This window comes from Sciurus carolinensis, chromosome 17, assembly GCF_902686445.1.
Source record: "Sciurus carolinensis chromosome 17, mSciCar1.2, whole genome shotgun sequence".
NCBI lineage: Eukaryota > Metazoa > Chordata > Mammalia > Rodentia > Sciuridae > Sciurus > Sciurus carolinensis.
In genome coordinates, this window is record NC_062229.1 from 15283605 (window position 1) to 15302966 (window position 19362).

Here is a 19362-nt window from a genome sequence, read left to right on the forward strand (position 1 = left end):
GTTTTAAAATTTTATATCCTGTGGGTTTTTTCCCCCGTCTCTTTGTAAAAATTGTCATACAGTATTGGAAAATAAATAGCGCAAAATGGGGCGGCAGCTTCTGCAGGAACGAGCGTGTCAGGCTCTACTTTGATCCAGCTTTCTTTGCCTCTGGAGTAAAAAGTTCGCCTCAGGTTCAGTCAGTCCCTCTGTTCTTGTTTTTTGTTTCCACACGAAGGAAAGTACTCCGAAGTACTCTCTGGATGGGGGGCGGAGAAAGAGGAACAATTGAGTTTTTAGGGGAGATGATAAGGGCGCAGCTGACTCCCGACGGAAGGGTTCCCGGACCATCACGCGTAAGTCCACACGCACTACCAATTCCTGGGTCCAGCAAAGAGCGACAGTCAAGTGGGTGTGAGATGCTGAGACAAGGAGACGCTCGGAAGACTAATTGGCTAGAGAGGCGGCAATTCTTCCGTCACGTGACCCGACATTGGCCTGGCCAGGGTCTCCCTAGTGCTCGATCACGTGTGATGGCTGTGCTTTCCGATTGGTGTGACGGGACCAGTTTGAACAGAGTACGGAAGCCGCAACGGCTCATCTACGGCCGCGTTTTTTTTTTTATTCCTTCTCTTTGGCTCTCTCCTTCCGCGCGAGTCTCAGGAGAAGCCGCAGCACTAGGAGCCGCTGCTGCCGCTCGGGGCCGGGTAAGTGGGCCTCACTTAGAGCTGGACCCACTCGGCTCCGGCTTGCGTCAACCCCCGCCGGGCTCTGGGCCTGCGCTGCGCGCGGCCCGGGCGTCGGGACCGCGCCCGACCGGGAAAGGCCGGGAACCCAGTTGGGCCCGATCCGCGAGGCAGGGAGAACGGGCCGGGCGGGGGAGGGGGAAACCGAGTAGAGCTTTGGGGGTGGGGCCTCGGAGCCGGGCCAGGCTGGGGTTCAGCTAGAAGCGGGCCAGTGGGGCGGCTGGGGTCGGGCTGGAGGGGATCTGATTGGGAGAAGCGTCTGGGGACTGCATAGGGCCTGATTGGGGGACGTCGTGAGGATCGGGTGTTGGGGGGAGCCTGCTTCGGCCGGACTTGGTTGGGTCAGACTGGGGGAGGCCGCATGGAAAGTTGGGGGAGCTTGTTGAGTTTGGTAGGGAGGGGCGTCGGACTTAGCCAAGAGGGCCTTGCTGGGTGTGACTGAGGGGCGTCGCTGGGATCCGTGGAGAGAAATGCTCCGGGGGGAGTTCTCCTAGGCCTAATTGGGGGAAGCTGCAGGGGTTTTCTGACTTGAACTGGTGGGGGGCTTGGCGAAACTTGATTGGGGGAGGCAGCAGAGATCCGTCAGCAGGACTTACTGCTGACTGGGGCAGAGGGTGGGAGGGAGAGAAGCTTGGCCAGACCTGATTGGGGCTGGCAACGGGGTCGGGTCCAGGGGTCTTCTCTTGTGGGTTGGACGAGCTTGACTAGCTCTCATTTGGAGGCAACGGAGACCTATCCCAGCATTGCTTCGGACCCGATTAAGGGGAATCAACGGAACAGGTCTGGCTAGTCCAGAAAAGGGGGCGTCTGGCATCTGCTGAGCTTGAAGTACCGGATTAGAGGAGGCGGAAAGGCTCATCGGCACGATCGGAGCAGTTTGGACGGTGCACTTGGGGAAGCTTAGGGACCAGACTAGGGCAGGAGGCGGCTGGGATCTGGCTGAGCTTGCGGGCTTGGTTCGGGAGAAGGAGAATCTTCAGGGACTGTGTCTGCACCAGGGACACCACGGGGGCAGGGGCACTGTCACGGTCCGGGGCGGGGCCCCTGGACGTGGAAGCGTCTGGGCCCTCGCCCAGCGGCTGCGAGGGAGGCGGAAGCCTTAGGGCCCGCAGCCGGGGGCGGCAACGACATGGGTCACCGTCACCGTGGGAAGAGGGCTCCACCTTGGGTCCAATGAGGGTCCGCCGGGCCCCACCGCCGCCACCCATGGCCCGCTTTCATATTCCCCCACCGGCGCTCCCAACCCCGCGACTGCGCGGCCGAGGATGGCGCAGCTGGCGGGGACCCCGCACTTGGGCGGGCGTGGATCGGCGGCCTCCACCTGTCCGCCGAGGGCGCTCTCGTCGTCATGCGTCTGCCTCTGCCTCAGGGGCTCAACCGGGGTCTCACCCGGAGACCCAGAGACCCAGCGCTGACCCCGGCCCCTACCCCTGCAGCTCGCCTTGCGCCATGGACTGGCAGCCAGACGAGCAGGGCCTGCAGCAGGTCCTGCAGCTGCTCAAAGACTCACAGTCGCCTAACACGGCCACTCAGCGCATCGTACAGGATGTATCCTTCCTTCCTTCCGGGGCTGGGGGAACCCGGCAAATGTCTGCAGCTTCTGAAGGCCAGAGAGGGAGGGGCCCACTTCCCGACACCCCTCTCCCTGCCCCCTACATTTTCTGATGTGGAAAAAGAGCATGACCTGGATAGAGAAGCCAGGATGGGCACAAGAGAGCTCAGGGATTGTTATGGAAAATGATGAAAATACCTAATGTTCCTCAAGCACTTAACTATTAAAGTAGTTGTTGTTACTCTCCATATTACAGAGCGGGACATTGAGGCTTAGAGAGGCAAAAGATCTTCCCAAAGGTCGAAGCTTGCAACCAGTGGAGCCAGGATGGAAAGTTCAGCCCTTTCAGATTCGATTTCAGCCTGTTCTTACAGAATAGGGAGATAAGTCTTTAAAACATTAAGAAGTTTCACATGAAAATTTGGATTCTTTTTTTTTTTTTTTCCCATGCTGGAGATCACAAACCCAGGGCCTTGTGCAGGGGATGTTCTGCCACTTAGCCACACCTCCAAGAGGCCCCTGTCTTTTTTTTTTTTTTTTTTTAAAGCAGGCAACATTGGACTGCTAGTGAGTAGAGCTGAGTAGCAGCTGCCTCCCTCAGTGGACCAGAATTCTCCAATTCTCTCATTTTGCTAGGGCCTTCAGGAGCAGATGGGAAGCTGGGGCATCCACCTTGGTCAGTGTGTGTATTTGATATTCCTGAAATGCTCTGAGCTGCTTGGGGCATAGGGGTTGAGATCCCAGGAGCTGGTGGCCTGGTTCCCTCAGTCACGTGTGTCCTCAGCTATGTGGCAGTAGGGGCCTCTGCCTGAGTAAGGCCCCTGTCTCCCAAGACCCTTAACAACCTGGCAGAAACTCAAACAACTCAACCAGTTTCCTGACTTCAACAACTACCTTATCTTTGTCCTGACCAGACTCAAATCAGAAGGTATGCTTTATGTACCTCTCCCTGTGAGCCGCACCCCACCTTACCCCCATGGCTCCCTGAACCTCAGCCTTTTCCCCCGCAGATGAGCCCACCCGTTCTCTCAGTGGCCTCATCCTTAAGAACAACGTGAAGGCACATTACCAGAGCTTCCCACCCCCTGTGGCTGATTTCATCAAACAGGAGTGTCTCAACAACATTGGTGACGCCTCCTCGCTCATCCGAGCCACCATCGGTGAGAGGGGGCAGTGGGGGCTCTGGGTCAGAAGTTGCTCAGCATGTTCGGGATGTTGCTCACTGGATGCTCCAGCATCCTGTGTGACTGTACAGTTACTATTGACATTTGGCAGGTGAGGAAACGGAGGCATTGAGATGTTAAGGGACTTGCCTGGGAAGTTGCAGAATTGGGAAACAGCCGAGCAGTGCAGGTCCGTGTTTGGAACCATTCCTTCTGGAAACTGCTGGCTGTTCTTGTTTTGGAGACAGTGACTTGTGTTCAGAATTTTGCGCTAAGTGCTTCGGATTCAGCTTCCCTGCCCCTGTGGAAACAGCCATTAGCTGATTCGCACCAGTCACAGTTCAACTGCAACGTGAGCGAGTTAATAGTGGCCCCTTCCTGAAGCTTGGAAGATTGCCCCAGGAGGTTACAATCGGGCGGACAGGACCCAACTGGAGCCCTTTCCCTTAAGGCTTTTCACTACTGATAAATACCAACATTACTCTTGGTTATCAACTTACATTCGTTCCTCTAAAAAAGTTGTTTTGTGGGCTGGGGTGTAGCTCAGTAGTTGACCACAGGCAAGCTCACGTGAGACCCTGGGCTCCAGGCAAGCACTGCAGAACTAAATAACTATGAAGAAGTTTTGTAGGACCATTTCAAAGGAAAAGACAGGTTTACTTATGTTAAAGGGAAGAAAATCTTCAATACAAACGTGGCAAAACCGGGATAGTTAAATTAAATTTGAACTAGCTGCATGGACCTGTGAAAAGTACTGCTCTCACTCCTTCCACCTGAGAGAAGTGCTGCTTTCCGCCTCTGTAGAAGTGACTCTTACCTTCTTTAGCTCCCACTCTGAGCTAAGTAGAAGAATCTGGACTTCCCAAGCCAGGCTCTGCGCTCGGTACTATTGGCCCTCCATACCCACGGGTTCCATGTCTGCATATTTAACCAACTGTGAATCGGAAATGTTTGGGAAAACAATTGCACCTATACTGAATATGAACACTTTTTTTTTTCGGTGTCATTGTTCTCTAAACAATATAGTATTGCAACTATGTACCCAGCATTGGTATTCTGTTAGATTTTATAAGTTAGGTAGAGATGCTTTAAAGTATATGGAAGAATGTACTAAGTATCTTTTTATGGTACTGGTTATTGAGCTCAGGGGCACTTTAGTACTGAGCTACCTTCCCAGTCCTTTTTATTTTTTATTTTGAGACAGGGTCTTGCCAAGTTACCAAGCCTGGCCTTGAACTTGAGATCCAGCTGCCTCAGCCTCCCAAATAGCTGGGATTATAGATGTATATCTGGCTGTGTGCAAAGTATTGTATTCAAATACAACACCATTTTCTTCCGAGATCAGATGATACTGGGCGTATTCAGGGTGGTATGGCCATAGGTACTACACTGTTTTCTAGAAGGGACTTGTTTTGGTGTCCCTGAGCAGTTGTGGAACCAGTTCCTCATAGGATGACTCTGACTAAATCATTGAAGATTCCCAGTAGTCTTACCTGGGGGCTGGTTTTTTGTTTGTTTGTTTTTGGTTTTTGGTTTTTTTCCTCGTACTAGGGACTGAACCCAGGGCCTCAGAATGCTTAGACAAGCCTTCTACTCCTGAGGTACACCCCCAGCCCTTTTTATTTTATTTTGAGACAGGGTCTTGCTGAGTTGCGCAGGCTGGCATTGAACTTGGGATCTTCCTGCGGCAGCCTCCCGAGTAGCTGGAATTACAGGCGTGCTCTACTGCACCCGACTGAGGCTGATGCTGATGTTCTTTATTTCCATCGAGGGCAAAGCGTGGAGGCACAGAGAGGTTAGGTGATGTGGTCAGGGTCACACTGCCAGATGGGGGACTGGGACTGCGTCATGGGCTGGCATCAGTGTCCTCCTAGTTTTCCTATGAACCCACCTTTCTTGATTCTTGAGTCAGACTGAGCCTTCTACCCCTGGGAGACACTGCCATCTTGTGGCGTTAAACGCCCATCTTCCTTGACAGCACCGGCATTCAGCTCTGCACCCAAGACCCCTCCACTGTCCTCAGGACTCACATAGCTGCTGCTTTTTGCTCTTTGATTTCTGATAGGCAGTAGAGCCTTCCCTGTGGCCATAAGGCCTTGCGTGACTTGTTACTGCCATCTGTGTCCTCACCTCTTCCCATACTCCCATCACACTGCTCTGCTCCCCTCTGTGAGCACATGAGGCCACTCCTCTCCTTGGACCATTGCCCATCCCTCTGCCTGGGATGCTTTCCCCCCAGGTACCAGGATGCCTCCTTCTTGACCCACTTCACCTCCCTCCACTCATTGCTCACTTGTCAAGATGTCACCTCAGTGCTGGGCATGGTGGTATGCACCTGTAATCCCAGCTTCTCGGGAATCTGAGGCAGGAGAATCACAAGTTGAGGCCAGCCTGGGCAACTTACCCTGTCTCAAGCTTAAAAGGGCTGGGGATGAAGAGTGCCCTGGGTTTAATTCTCAGTATTGCAAAAAAAGAAGAAGAAAAAACCACCTCAATGAGGCCTGCTCCGACCACCCAGTGGAACATTGCTCCCCTCCCTCTCTGCCCTTGGCACGTGGCTTCCCAGTGTTTTACTGGGAAAATAATGGGGTGGGGCCATGTAGGGTTTCCATGGGATAGTTTAGGGAAAGCCAGTGAGTGAGTGCCTGGTGGTAAGGGCAGAGGCCCTGCAGGCCCTCGCCCGGCCTGAGGCAGCCTGCCTTCCCCACTGACCCAGGTATCCTCATCACCACCATCGCTTCCAAGGGTGAGCTGCAGATGTGGCCTGAGCTGTTGCCCCAGCTGTGCAACCTGCTCAACTCAGAGGATTACAACACTTGTGAGGTAGGTGACAGGCTGTGGCCAGCCCAAGCAGGGACCTCGGCCTACACTGTGACCTGCGCTCATCTCTGCTCCTCTCCTCTCCACCAGGGAGCGTTTGGAGCCCTGCAGAAGATCTGTGAAGACTCCTCCGAGCTCCTAGATAGTGATGCTCTCAACAGGCCCCTGAACATCATGATCCCTAAGTTTCTGCAATTCTTTAAGCACTGCAGTCCCAAGATCCGGTGGGCATGGCTCCCCGGGGCATCTGAGGGTCTTGGAGTGTGTAGGCAGGCCGGGCCGGGGTGACCCTCATCTTTGTACCCTGCCAGGTCCCATGCCATTGCCTGTGTGAACCAGTTCATCATGGACCGGGCGCAGGCGCTGATGGACAACATTGACACCTTCATTGAGGTGCGCTGCTGGGCAGGGGTTGGGCAGGAAGAGCCCAGGGTCTCGAGGCAGCTGACCCTGCCCTTCCCTGCAGCACCTGTTTGCCCTGGCTGTGGATGATGACCCTGAGGTGCGGAAGAATGTGTGCCGTGCCCTGGTGATGCTTCTGGAAGTGCGGATTGATAGGCTCATCCCCCACATGCACAGCATTATCCAGGTGTGCATGGCCAAGGCCAGTGCAGACGGGCAGGTGGGCAGCTGGCAGGGGACTGGGAAGCCACCTGCAATTGGGCTAGGCCTCAGCCTCTTCCCCCTTGCCCCAGTACATGCTGCAGAGGACCCAGGACCACGACGAGAACGTAGCCCTCGAGGCTTGTGAGTTCTGGCTGACGCTGGCCGAGCAGCCCATCTGCAAGGAAGTCCTTGCCTCCCATCTGGTCCAGTGAGTACTGCACCTGCCCTGTCACACCCTAGCTCCACCCCTCACTGTACCTATGCCTTCCCTTATGGTTAGTCACCACCTGAGCTTATCCCAGTTCATGTCCTTGTCAGTTTACTTTGAATCCTCTGTACATTTGTTTTTGTAAGAGTGTAGCTCAGGGGCAGAGCACTTGCCTAGCATGTGTAAAGCACTGGGTTCAGTTCTCAGCACATATAAAAATAAATAAAGGGGCTGGGGAGATAGCTCAGTCGGTAGAGTGCTTGCCTTGCAAACACAAGGCCCTGGGTTCGATCCCCAGCACCCCAAAAAAAACCAAAACAAAACAATAAATAAATAAATAAATAAATAAATAAAATAAAGGTATTATGTCCATCTGCAAATTAAAAAAAAATTAGATTGATGGGACAAAAAATGAGGAACCAGGCATGGCTGGATCCAGGTGTTAAAAGGATAGAAAGGTATCTGTCTGGTCTCAGATCTGCTTTTTCTACATTGGGCTTTAGTCTCAGGCGTGACCTTTCTGGGTACCGTTGTGGTTTTCTACATCTTTTCAGCTTAGGAAGCTCTTTTAACTAGTATCTTTAACAAAAGTCTTAGAGCTGACCCTTTTTTTTCTTTTGTTTTGTTTAGTTTTCTCAGTTCTGGGGATTGAATCCTTTCTACCATTCTACATCACCAGCCCTTTTTGTTTTTTAATTTGAGGCAGGGTCTTGCTGTATCACTCAGGCTGACCTGGAACTTAGTCTTTCTGCCTCAGCCTCCTCCCCAGGATGGCGGCATGTTTCACTGTGCCTGACTGAGCCAGTCTTTAATAGTGTGCATTATTGGCTTAACTCAGAATCGTTGTGTTGATATCAGGAGGGCATGGGGCCGGGCGACCAGGGGTGGCTCCTGGGGAGTGATGTGACACGCTTGGGGAATAGGACGAGAAGGTTCTAGGAGAGTTTGTAGTCCCAGCTGCAGCTGAGGGGACCATTCACCTTGCCTTTCACTTCCCCAGCATGGCCTGGACTCAGCCATCTTAGGGAAGTACCCAGGGCCTAAGTCACCTGGTAATACCTTATGTCATGCTTGGGACCAGGTACTCTTGTAAGATTTCCAGTGTGTTCAGGGGTCTGGAATTCACTGGGTGACCAGGTCTGAGCCAGAAGCTTTCCTGTGGATCCAAGAGTGGTAGCACCTAATCATGGTGACTGAAACCAGGTTGGGATAATTCCCCACAGGGAAGTGAATGGGTGCAGGACGCACAGAATCTGCATGCTACACACTGTCCCTTGCTGGGTGCTGCTGCCCACACCTCTGCTGCCAGCCAGGGCCCCCTGCACTCTGACAAACAGCCTCTCTCCCAACAGGTTGATCCCCATCCTGGTCAATGGAATGAAGTACTCAGAAATTGACATCATCCTGCTCAAGGTTTGGCTGGGTCGTTGGCTGTTGAGCATGGGTTGTGTGGCGGAGGTGTTGGCTGGGTTCTCCCAGTGGTGCTGAGTGGTCTGCTGGCCTTGTCCCCAGGGGGATGTGGAGGAGGATGAGGCAGTCCCCGACAGTGAGCAAGACATCAAGCCTCGCTTCCACAAGTCCCGAACGGTGACGCTGCCCCATGAGGCTGAGCGGCCTGACGGTTCTGAGGATGCAGAGGATGATGACGATGATGATGCTTTGTCCGACTGGAATCTGAGTGCGTGGCTGGGCCCTGGGGGTGTGGTGGCAGGCCCTGGGATCCCTCTCGGAAGGTGATGAGATGCTGGTGCAGGCAGTTTGTAAAGAACTTACCATGATCTTTCATCTGGGGGAGTGAGTTAAGGAGGCCCAGCCACCTGCAAAAGGGGTCTCCCTGATCCTGTCCCCCAATTGTCCACCCTCAGGGAAGTGCTCAGCGGCTGCACTGGATGTCCTTGCCAATGTCTTCCGGGAGGAGCTGCTGCCTCACCTACTCCCCCTGCTCAAGGGCCTCCTGTTCCACCCTGAGTGGGTGGTCAAAGAGTCAGGCATCCTGGTGCTGGGCGCCATTGCCGAGGGTGAGTCCTCTGTCCGCCCCATCCAGTGTGTTCCTCCCTTGCTTGTCAGTGCCTCATGCACACTGGCAAGAGTCTGGGACTGAATGCAGCACTGGCGAGGCCTATTTACCCCACTTCAGACAGCTCTGGGGTCCCAATCCTCCTCTTGGTCCTTGGGCCCACAAGGAACCCCCAGAACCCTAATGTGCATTATCTGAGGCAGGCAATTCTGGGGTATTGTGAACATAATTACAGCGTCTGCAGCTGTGACAGTGGGTACCTCTGCGGAGCTTCTTCCACAGTAGGGCAGCCCTGGTGGGATCCCCATCAGTGAACTTGCCCAATCACCACCACCACTTGCTGAAGTGGGTATCAGAACCCCAGGTTGATAGATGTGAACTGAGGATCACAGAGGTTACCACCTAGGGAGCATCAGAGTGTCAAGCCTAATCCTGGTTGCTAGGCTACCCTGCCAGAAATGGAAGTGCTCAGTGGTGGACATAAAGCATGGCAATCTGATGCAGGTGTCATGTGGGACCACTTCAGCAAACACAGCTGTCCTAATTATTTCAAACATGGAGCAGGAACTCTCAAGCTGGAGAGCTTTTAAAATTTTTCTGAGGAGGGCAGGGAATGGAGCTCAGTGATGGAGCACTTGCCTGGCATGTGGGAGGCCCTTGGTTCCAATCCCAGCATGAAAAAAAAAAATAAAAAATTTTTCCTAAGACCCCATCAGGCACTGCATCCTGTGTTAATAGGGCATGTCACGACAAGTGCACGTGCATATGTTGATAGGCTGTGCTAGGTGCATTACATGTTGATGGGGAAAAGAAACTATAGAGAAGTTGATGCTGAACCATTATAAACACATCTTGTCTTTGATTATTGGGGAATAAGTTATTCTTAGTGCTCTGTTCAGGTAAGAGAGTGGTGGTCGCCGGGTGTGGTGGCATAGGCTTGTAATCCCAGCATCTTGGGAAGCTGAGGCAAGAGGATCACTAGTTCAAGGGTAGTCTTAGCAACTTAGCAAGACCCTGTCTCATAAGAAGAAATAAATAGGGCTGGGTTGTAGCTCAGTGGTGGAGCGCTTGCCTTGCATGTGTGAGGCACTGGGTTTGGATCTCAGCACCACAGAAAAAAAAATAAAGTTTTTGTGTTCATCTACAACTTAATTAATTAATCAAATAAAATAAAAATAAAACTGCTGGGGATGTGGCACAGTAGTAGAGCACCCCTGGGTTCACTGCCACACGTATACTAAAACGGAACCTCTTTTTTTTTCGATGTGGAACTCGGGTGATTTTTCTCTGAGCTACATCCCCCAGCCCTTTTTATTATTTGAGAGAGGATCTCCTAAATTGCCAAGGCTGACCTTGAACATGTGAGCCTTCTGCTTCATTCAAGTAGCTGAGATTACAGGCATGTGCCATTGTGTGTTGCTGATGCTCATAAGTTTTTTTTTTTTTGCACTGGGGATTGAACCCAGAGATACTCAACCAATGAACCACATCCCCAGCCCCCCCCCCTTTTTTTTTTTTTTGTATTTTATATAGAGACAGGGTCTCACTGAATTACTTGGGCCTCACTAAGTTAGTGAGGCTGGCTTCGAACCTGCGCGATCCTCCTGCCTCAACCTCACAAGCCACTGGGATTACAGGCATCCACCACCACATCCAGCTAATGCTCATGATTTTAAGAAAAGAGAAGACGTGAGGGTGTAGCCGAGTGATAGAGTGCTTTCCTAGCACATTTGCCTAGTGTGGTTTCCATTCCCAGTACCAGAAAAAATTAGGGGAGATGAAGAGTAAAAGAAAAATCATAAACATCTAAGAATGGCTTCTTTGATATGAGAAGTACTTCTCATCCATCTGGATCACTGGGTTGCCCCATAAGGCTGATGAGCTCAGCAGTTCTGCTGATTTTGAATTGAAAAGTGACTGGATCCAACCACCCCAGATGCCATGTGCCTGTTCTGTCACCCATCCTGCTCTTGCCTTTCTTTATTTAACCTTGAAGCCTCAGTTTCTTCATTTGTCAAGTGTGGCTCATTTTTTCTTTCCATAAGGGTTTGCGTGCCTGGGCCCAGCTGGGCTCATCCTTCCCCCTGAGCCCCAGCCAAACTGTCCCCTTTCATCCCCTGGTCCCTGTAGGCTGCATGCAGGGCATGGTGCCCTACCTGCCCGAGCTGATCCCGCACCTCATCCAGTGCCTGTCAGACAAGAAGGCCCTGGTCCGCTCCATCGCCTGCTGGACACTGAGCCGATATGCCCACTGGGTGGTCAGCCAGCCCCCAGACATGCACCTTAAGCCTCTGATGACGGAGTTGCTCAAGCGCATCCTGGATGGCAACAAGAGGGTGCAGGAGGCGGCCTGCAGGTGACCTTTGACCCCTGAGCTTGCAGCGACCCCCCTCTTGGCCTCTTTGCTCTCTGGGAAGTGACGACACCTGTGACTGCTGACCTGGCCCTGATTTCTCTTGTATTCGTACTGGCTGATCCCATGTGCACCCTTCCCACTGCATGGCCCAGTACCGTCTGCCGGGGGCCACTAAGCCCTCCACCCTGACCCCCTCCACCAGTGCCTTCGCTACCCTGGAGGAGGAGGCCTGCACGGAGCTGGTGCCCTACCTCAGCTACATCCTGGACACCCTTGTCTTTGCCTTTGGCAAGTACCAGCACAAGAACCTGCTCATTCTCTACGATGCTATCGGCACTCTGGCTGACTCTGTGGGCCACCATCTCAACCAGCCGGTGAGACCCCAGAGTAGCCCCCTGCTCCCTATCCCAGTGCCCTTTGGCATCTGGTGACCTGGCGGCGACCCTGTGTCACACGCCAGGGACGTGGCCGTGACCTCAACAGGCAGACAGACCCACCCGGTCCCCGCCCTGCTCCCAGTCTAGTGGGGGAGACAGACAGTTTTGAGATAGCGTGGTAAGTGCTGTGCTGGGGAGCGCAGGGGCCTGTGGGAACCAGGAGGTGCCGACCCAGGCTCTTGGGTGGGGGCAAGGGTTGGGGGGCCAGTGCTCTGGAGAAACAGGTGAGAATAAGACGGGCCTGGAGATCTGGCTGCATGGTGAGCCTTGCAGGGCCCCGTGAGCCATGGTGAGGAGTCCAGGTCTCATCATTCAGGTGACAGCCTCCTGTAAGTCACAGACCACCCACCCCTACCCAGGGAGCCCAACTTCCTGCTCCCCCTCCAGGAATATATCCAGAAACTGATGCCCCCGCTGATCCAGAAGTGGAACGAGCTCAAGGATGAAGACAAGGACCTCTTCCCCCTATTGGAGGTGAGTGGCTCAGGTCCCCTCCCCCAGTCCCACCATCCTCTGCCTGACTTCACCTCACCTACCCTCTTCCCTGCCAGTGCCTGTCATCGGTGGCCACTGCTCTACAGAGCGGCTTCCTGCCCTACTGTGAGCCTGTCTACCAACGTTGTGTCACCCTGGTGCAGAAGACACTGGCCCAGGCCATGGTGAGCAGCCTCTAATCACCCACCCACCCTGTAGCTCTGCTGCTGCCACCCAGGCCCCAGCCTGTTCCCCTCACTGCCCTCCCCACCCCTCCATGTCCAGATGTACACCCAGCACCCTGAACAGTACGAGGCCCCAGACAAGGACTTCATGATTGTGGCACTGGACCTGCTCAGTGGACTGGCCGAGGGTCTGGGTGGCCACGTGGAGCAGCTGGTGGCCCGAAGCAACATCATGACATTGCTCTTCCAATGTATGCAGGTGGGTGATGCCCCGTACAGGCCACACCCCATCCCTGCTAGTCCCAAGTTATGGCAGGGAAGGAGCCTTTACCTGGCCAGTGGCAACACCTAGCAGCCCATGTGGGCCAACCTGGGGGACTCAACCATAGTTGTGCCCAAAGACATCAGAGGAAGAGGGCCTCTAAAAAAAGGCTCTGAGCCAGGCATGGTGGCGGACGTCTGATCCCAGCAACCCGGGAAGTGGAGGCAAGAGGATTGCGGGTTCTGGCCCAGCCTGGGCAATGTAGCCAGACCCTGCCTCACAAGGGCCAGGATTTGCTAAGCGGCGTAGCCTCCATGGTTTAATCTGTAGTCCCACCAAAACAAAAAAATCAGAACAGGGTTGGCATAGTTCTGGCAGAGTGCCATTGGCTTCAATTCCCAGTATCAAGGAAAAAAGGAAATTGAAAGCACAAGCCCCCCACCCGAGAACATTCTTGCTATTTTTAGGTGACATCTAATAAGATGTCGGTAATATGTAAATAGTTAGAGTGTACCATTTTACAAAGACTGTCAAGAAAAATATTCTGTAGGTGGTGGTTTTTGTGGTGGTGCTGGGGATGGAACCCAGGGCCTCAAGCATGTTAGGCAAGTGCTGTACTACTGTGCCACACCCACAGCCCTTGAAAGGGGACAAAAGCAGGAGGCCAGAGCAGTTAAGGAATAGCATTGCACAGTGGCACACATCAGTCATCCCAGCTGTTCGGGAGGCTGACACAGGAGAATTATAAGTGAGTTTTTTTTTTTTTTTTTTTTTTTGGATACCGGGGTTTGAACCCAGGGGTGCTTTACCAGTGAGCCACATCCCCACTCCTTATTTTGTATTTTGGGAGGGTCTCGCTAAATTCCTTAGGGTTTCAACTAAATTGCTGAGGCTGGCCTTGAACTTGGAATCCTCCTACCTCAGCCTTCCTACTTGCTGGGATTACAGGTGTGCACCACTATACCCAGTTTAGGATTATAAATTTGAGGCCAGCCTGTCCCAAAATAAATAGGGCTGGAGGTATAGCTCAATGGGAAAGTGTCCCTCATTTCAGTCTCCAGTATTAAATTAAATGAGGAGAAGCTCTGAGTCTCCGCATTCGGGGTCAGGATGTACTGCACTGTCCTTCTCCTGCCTCAGGACTCGATGCCTGAGGTCCGGCAGAGCTCCTTTGCCCTCCTGGGAGACCTCACCAAAGCCTGCTTCATCCATGTCAAGCCCTGTATCGGTAAGCCCCCACCCGCGACCTGTGCTGCCAGCCCTGGCCTCAGGTGATGGAGACACACTGGGAGAGCCGTGACCGCACGAGGATGTGTTGGTGCTGTCTGATGGGCCTGCCCAGCCGGTCGCAGGAGCCCAGCCCTCCTCCTTCTTTCCACCAGCTGAGTTCATGCCCATCCTGGGCACCAACCTGAACCCTGAATTCATCTCTGTCTGCAACAATGCCACCTGGGCCATCGGGGAGATCTGCATGCAGATGGGTGAGTGTCCTGCAGGAGGGCAGGCAGGCAGGCCATGCCTCTCCGCGTGGATCTGCTCTGTGTTTCCCTTAGGGGAAATGTCTGAAAAACCCTTTGTGGTTGGCTTCTCCAAAGAGGTGGGACAGGAGAGCCATTCATTTTGGACTGTGTCATGTAGTTGTCTGAAAGGCCTTTTGGATTGATTGGATGACTTTTGGCCTCTTCCTGAGGGAGTACTGGTGGTGTGATGTCATCATGTCATCATGGAATCCAGTCGTGACTCCAGGGGAGACTCTGGTGTTTGGAGGGTGTGGGTCTAGCTGATTGACCATGATTCTGGGCTGGGGAGCAGCAAGAGAAGGTCTTTTGTGCCCTGAGCAGTTGTGGTTGGCCAGTCTTGGGATAGAGCCGGGGTCAGTGAGCTAGAGGGGCTGTATCCCTGACTGGGCCGCAGTAGGCGGAGCTGGCTGTGCAGGTTTTGACTGGCTGTTTCTCTAGGGGCAGAGATGCAGCCTTATGTGCAGATGGTCCTCAACAACCTGGTGGAGATAATTAACAGGCCCAACACACCCAAGACACTGCTGGAAAACACAGGTGGGTGCCAGGCCTGGGTCGCTGCCCCTTGCCTGCCTCTTGGAGGTGGTGTTCTGGACTGGGAAGGGAGCCATTAAAAGCCTTAAGAAAGAAACCAGGAAGGGTGTCTGGTACAACCTATAAAGGGGTTCCGGGAGAAGCCCCAAGAGAAATGCCAGCCTTGGGTAGCCTGGGAAGAGGCCCAGGCTGGCTGCAGGAGCCGTTCCCTTGGGGCCCGTGGGCGGGGCTCGGTGTCTCCTACCAGAGGCCCCGCCACGTACCGTCCCGGGGCCACTCGGGGTTGCAGGTCGCCTGACGAGTCCCTCTGCCATTCCAGCCATCACCATTGGCCGCCTGGGCTACGTGTGCCCACAGGAGGTGGCACCCATGCTGCAGCAGTTCATCCGGCCTTGGTGTGTGCCCGCCGGGGTGGGGCCCGGGCAGTGGGTGGGTGGGACAGCAGACCTGACTGCTTCCCTTGGCTGTGCCCCCACCCCAGCCTCACCCCAATTGATGCATGACCCAGAGTTACCCACTGAGGCCCTGCTCCCCTGTGTCCCGCTTGGTACATTCAGCACCTGTCCCCCGCTGACCCACTGCCCACCTTTCTGCAGGTGCACATCCCTCAGGAACATCAGGGACAATGAGGAGAAGGACTCTGCCTTCCGGGGCATCTGCATGATGATCGGTGTCAACCCCGGGGGCGTCGTGCAGGTCGGGCAGCTGGGCTCTGAGGGCAGGGTGGGGGCTGGCTCGGGCGGTCCCTCACATGGGATCCGTCACGTTTCAGGACTTTATTTTCTTCTGCGATGCTGTAGCCTCCTGGGTGAGCCCGAAGGATGACCTTAGGGACATGTTTTATAAGGTGAGGCTCCAGCTCAGCCCTGATCTTTTCCTGGGATGGGGCGGAGCAGCCTCTGGCCACAGGGGGACAAGGCCCAGTTCTCTGGCCCGGCCCTGGCCCACCCTTCACCCCTGCCTCCCCACAGATCCTCCATGGCTTCAAAGACCAAGTTGGGGAGGAAAACTGGCAGCAGTTCTCGGAGCAGTTCCCGCCACTGCTCAAGGAGAGGCTGGCGGCCTTCTATGGCGTCTAGGCTCGTGTGGAGACTGTCAGGTGAGCAGGTCTTCCACCCGGGCTGATTGGCCAGACCGTCGCAGGCACTGACCCAACCTTTCCCCTGCAGGTTTCTGTCTGCCTCATCATCGGAGGGATTGCTGGGGAGCACGCTGCGTCCAGAAGTCGCTGTGCCCTGTTCCAGGGGGGTTAGGGAGGAGTGAGCGGGACCCAAATCCAGACGCCTTCCCAGTCCGTCCAACCGTCCACCTGCCCCATTAGGCCTGTGTGGCCGGCGCATGGGCAGGTGGGTGGGGCCTCCACGCTCATCCTACAAACAGGGAGGGGGGTGGGACTTCTTGGCAGGCAAGAGCCCCCAGGCTCAATGGGGTCATCTCAGGCAGCCCACCCGGGCCAGCCACGTGGGAGGGAGGAATCAACACAGCCGACTGAATCCGGCTTTGGATGAGGCGAGGGGATCGCAGGAGGGGAGGGGGGTCCTTGTAGAGACGCGTACACACACATGGCCACACGCATGTGCAGGCACCGCAGCCAGCCAGGCTGGGCCAGCTGCCCCACCATTTCCCCGACTGCATGGAGACAGTAGAATTAGTGAACCCCTGAGTTAAGCCGTACGGCCTTCCGTGTAACCTGCATCTAGAGTATAAGAAGCTTCCGCTGTTTTGCTGGAATCGGCGGTAATTGGGGAGGGCTGGGGGGGTTGGGGGAGCCTCAGCCGGGATGGGGGGAGGAGGATGGCCACCTTGAGGCCGCCCTGTCAGCACGTGCACGCTTTGGACCTGCTCCACACACTTCCCTGCCAGCTTGGTGGCAGCCTCAGCCAATGTGTCCCCATCCTAGTCCCATCCCAGCCAGCAGAGTGGGGACCACCAGAGCAGCCTGAGCTGGTCTGAACTGGCCATTTTCCTCCCTGCGCTCCAGTGTATTTGTGTTCCCAGTGCTGGCCTGGGACGTTTTTCCTGAAGAAAGTTGGGACAGAGCTGCTAGTACCTATCCCTGTCTCTTGTGGGGAGGAGCTTCAAGGGCAGGCTGGTTCTCTGGGTTCCTGAGAACCCCCTTAAGCCAGTGAGGATGTTTAACTGGTGATGTCAGAGGTTTATGCAAGAAGAAACCCCAGGGTTGGGAGGAAGGGAAGGGGAATGCCCCCATCCCCCACTTTGTCCCTCTGGGACTTCATGCTCCAGGACTTCATGCCCAGTGGGCTTAGACCCCACCAGACTGGGACAGCAATTCTATAGAAAACCTTCTCAGACTGGTTGAGAGTGCAGGCAAGGTGGGAGGGGGCTCCCCTGGAGAAGGGGGTACAGTTATTTCTGAGTTGGCTGGAAACTGGGCCCTGCAGACCCCTTCGTAGTTTTCCTTTTTTTCTTCCTCGCTTTCTACTTCTTTGGGAGCCCCTTGTGTTTGGGGCTTGACTGGAGTCCTTTATCCTGTGGCCTGTTCCATCCATCCCTCCAAGGCCCTGGACCCCACCTCCATTCTGGCCAGGTGTCTTCTCAGGTAGGGTCAGGCCCTACCTCTATTCCAAGGGGTACTCAGTGCACATTCCGTAGTTCAACTGCTCTTGTCCCTGCCCCTACCCTACCCTGAAACTTGAGCAGGTCTCTGGAAGCCATTTGTAGAAAAAGACAAAAAAAAAAAAAAAAAAAAAAAAAAAAATCAAACTTTTTAATACCATTTAGTTTTCTGGTAATTCCACTTTGGAGCATCCTCCACTGAGTCTTGCGGTATATGGATGGATTGGCTGTCTGATGGAATCCATAACCCCCTTTCCATCCAAGATGGGGGGCTCTAACCACCTTCAGGGAAGGGGAGCCTGATTCTTCTTTTTCTTTTCCTTTTTTTTTTTTTTTTTTTTTTTTTTTTTAGGAAAGCTATTTAATTTTTTAATTTATTTTTGGTTGGTTTTTGCACAATGAAGTTTCAGCTTCTCAACTTTATTCCCTGTACAGGGCTGTGGAACCAGATTGGCCTTTATCCCACAGCCCTCTCCCCTTGTCCGGAGTCCCTCCTCACCCTCTTTTCCCTGCAGGCTCCCAGGTCTGTCCATTTGTTACCGTGCTGTGCTGGGGATTGGCGCCAAGGTGGCGTGAGATTCCACTTGTGTAGAACTTTGTTGAGTAAAGATCAGTTTCTTGTGAAACCCTTGGTCTCTAGTTTCCTGTGTCGGTGGCCTTGGTAGTGAAGGAGAGCTGTGGAGGAGGGCCTAGGGTGCTTTAGAAGGGAATGCACAGAAATCCAGGCAGGAAGTAACTGAAGGAACCAAGAAGTAAGGTTTTTTGTTTTCAGTATGGGCGTGCTTAACCACTGTGCCACATCCCCAGACCCCCAACCTCCATTTTTTATTTTTTTGAGACAAGGTTTCACTAAGTTGTTTAGGGCCTCCCCAGTTGCTAAGGCTGCCTTTGAACTCAATTTCTGCCTCAGCCTCCTGAGTTGCTGGGATTACAGCATGTGCAATCACCCCCTGGTTTAAGCATTAAGTTGAAACCCAATCCTATTTTTTCCTTGTAAAATATAAAGATGAATGTGCAAAGAGAGTTGTTTGGGATCTCAATAAATTGCTGAGACTGGCCTTGATCTTGCCATACTCCTGCCTCAGCCTCCAGAGTTGCTGGGATTTCAGGCCTGCGCCCCCACACCTGGCTGAAGAAGCTAATGTGAAATTGCTGGTCCCAGTGGTGCACATCTGCAATTCCAGCTAATTAGGAGGCCGAGGCAGAAGGATCCCAAGTTCATAGGCCAGCCTGGGCAATATAGTGGAACCTCATTTCAAAAACAAAGTTCCTCAACAGGGCTTTGCTTGCTGGACGGTGCACCAGGTCACCATGGAGCGCCCCAATGTTTCCTGGTCCCTTAGAATGAGGTCGCTCTCCAGGGGTGGGGTTGTAGCTCCGTGGTAAAGCCCTTGCATAGCACGTGTGAGACACTGGGTTCCATCCTCAGGACCACATTAAAAATAAAGGCACTGTGTCCATCCACAATCATACATACATATACAAACCTTCACAGCCCACAGGGTGCTGCTCGGTAGCCTCTTGCAATTTCCTATCTTCTCCCCCCCACCCCCCCACCCCCGTACTCCAGCCCGCCTCGGTGCCGGGGTGTGATCTAGGGTTTCCCACACGCCACGCAATTGCTCTCAGCCCACATTTGTCTCCGCCCCCCGTGGTGCTGGATATGAAACCGGCGCTTCACACATGCAAGGCAAATGCTCCCACTGAGTTGTATCCTCAGCCCCGGGCCGTAGTACTAAAGCAAATGGAAAATGGCTGGCGGCCGCGGAACGGATCTCGAGCCTGAAACCGGCTCTGCCGCGGCGCCACCAGAGGTGCCTGTTTAAGAACGCGGGGACCATCAGTTTGCGTTTTCCAGCTGAAGGCCGACGCTTTCGGAGACGGGTCCTGGTACCAGCCGGTGTCCCGGGGGCCGCTCGGTTCCGGTCG

General features: G+C 54.0%; 1 protein-coding gene and 1 non-coding gene across 8 annotated transcripts; both read left to right on the forward strand.

The window, feature by feature from the left end:
- The first annotated feature begins 547 nt into the window (after window positions 1-547).
- On the forward strand, window positions 548-17544 carry Tnpo2 (transportin 2). Of its 7 annotated transcripts, none has more exons than XM_047531990.1 (25): window positions 548-686; window positions 2162-2273; window positions 3130-3205; window positions 3288-3437; window positions 6157-6263; window positions 6351-6484; window positions 6572-6653; window positions 6727-6849; window positions 6956-7074; window positions 8427-8487; window positions 8587-8752; window positions 8940-9092; window positions 11222-11447; window positions 11650-11821; window positions 12272-12358; window positions 12436-12543; window positions 12644-12802; window positions 13946-14033; window positions 14188-14286; window positions 14764-14859; window positions 15146-15251; window positions 15453-15552; window positions 15629-15703; window positions 15828-15955; window positions 16026-17544. In XM_047531990.1, exons 2-24 carry the CDS (start codon window positions 2175-2177, stop codon window positions 15933-15935), a joined length of 2694 nt encoding a protein of 897 aa, XP_047387946.1. In that variant the 5' UTR covers window positions 548-686; window positions 2162-2174; the 3' UTR covers window positions 15936-15955; window positions 16026-17544. The 7 variants fall into 7 exon arrangements, with proteins under 7 accessions (XP_047387946.1, XP_047387951.1, XP_047387947.1 ...); XM_047531995.1 differs by having other exon boundaries at window positions 15176-15251; window positions 15828-15929; XM_047531991.1 differs by lacking the exon at window positions 16026-17544 and having other exon boundaries at window positions 15657-15703.
- On the forward strand, window positions 11502-11571 carry LOC124969666 (small nucleolar RNA SNORD41). Its single transcript, XR_007106030.1, has one exon. It is a non-coding gene; the product is annotated as a small nucleolar RNA SNORD41 (small nucleolar RNA).
- Window positions 17545-19362: the final 1818 nt, after the last annotated feature.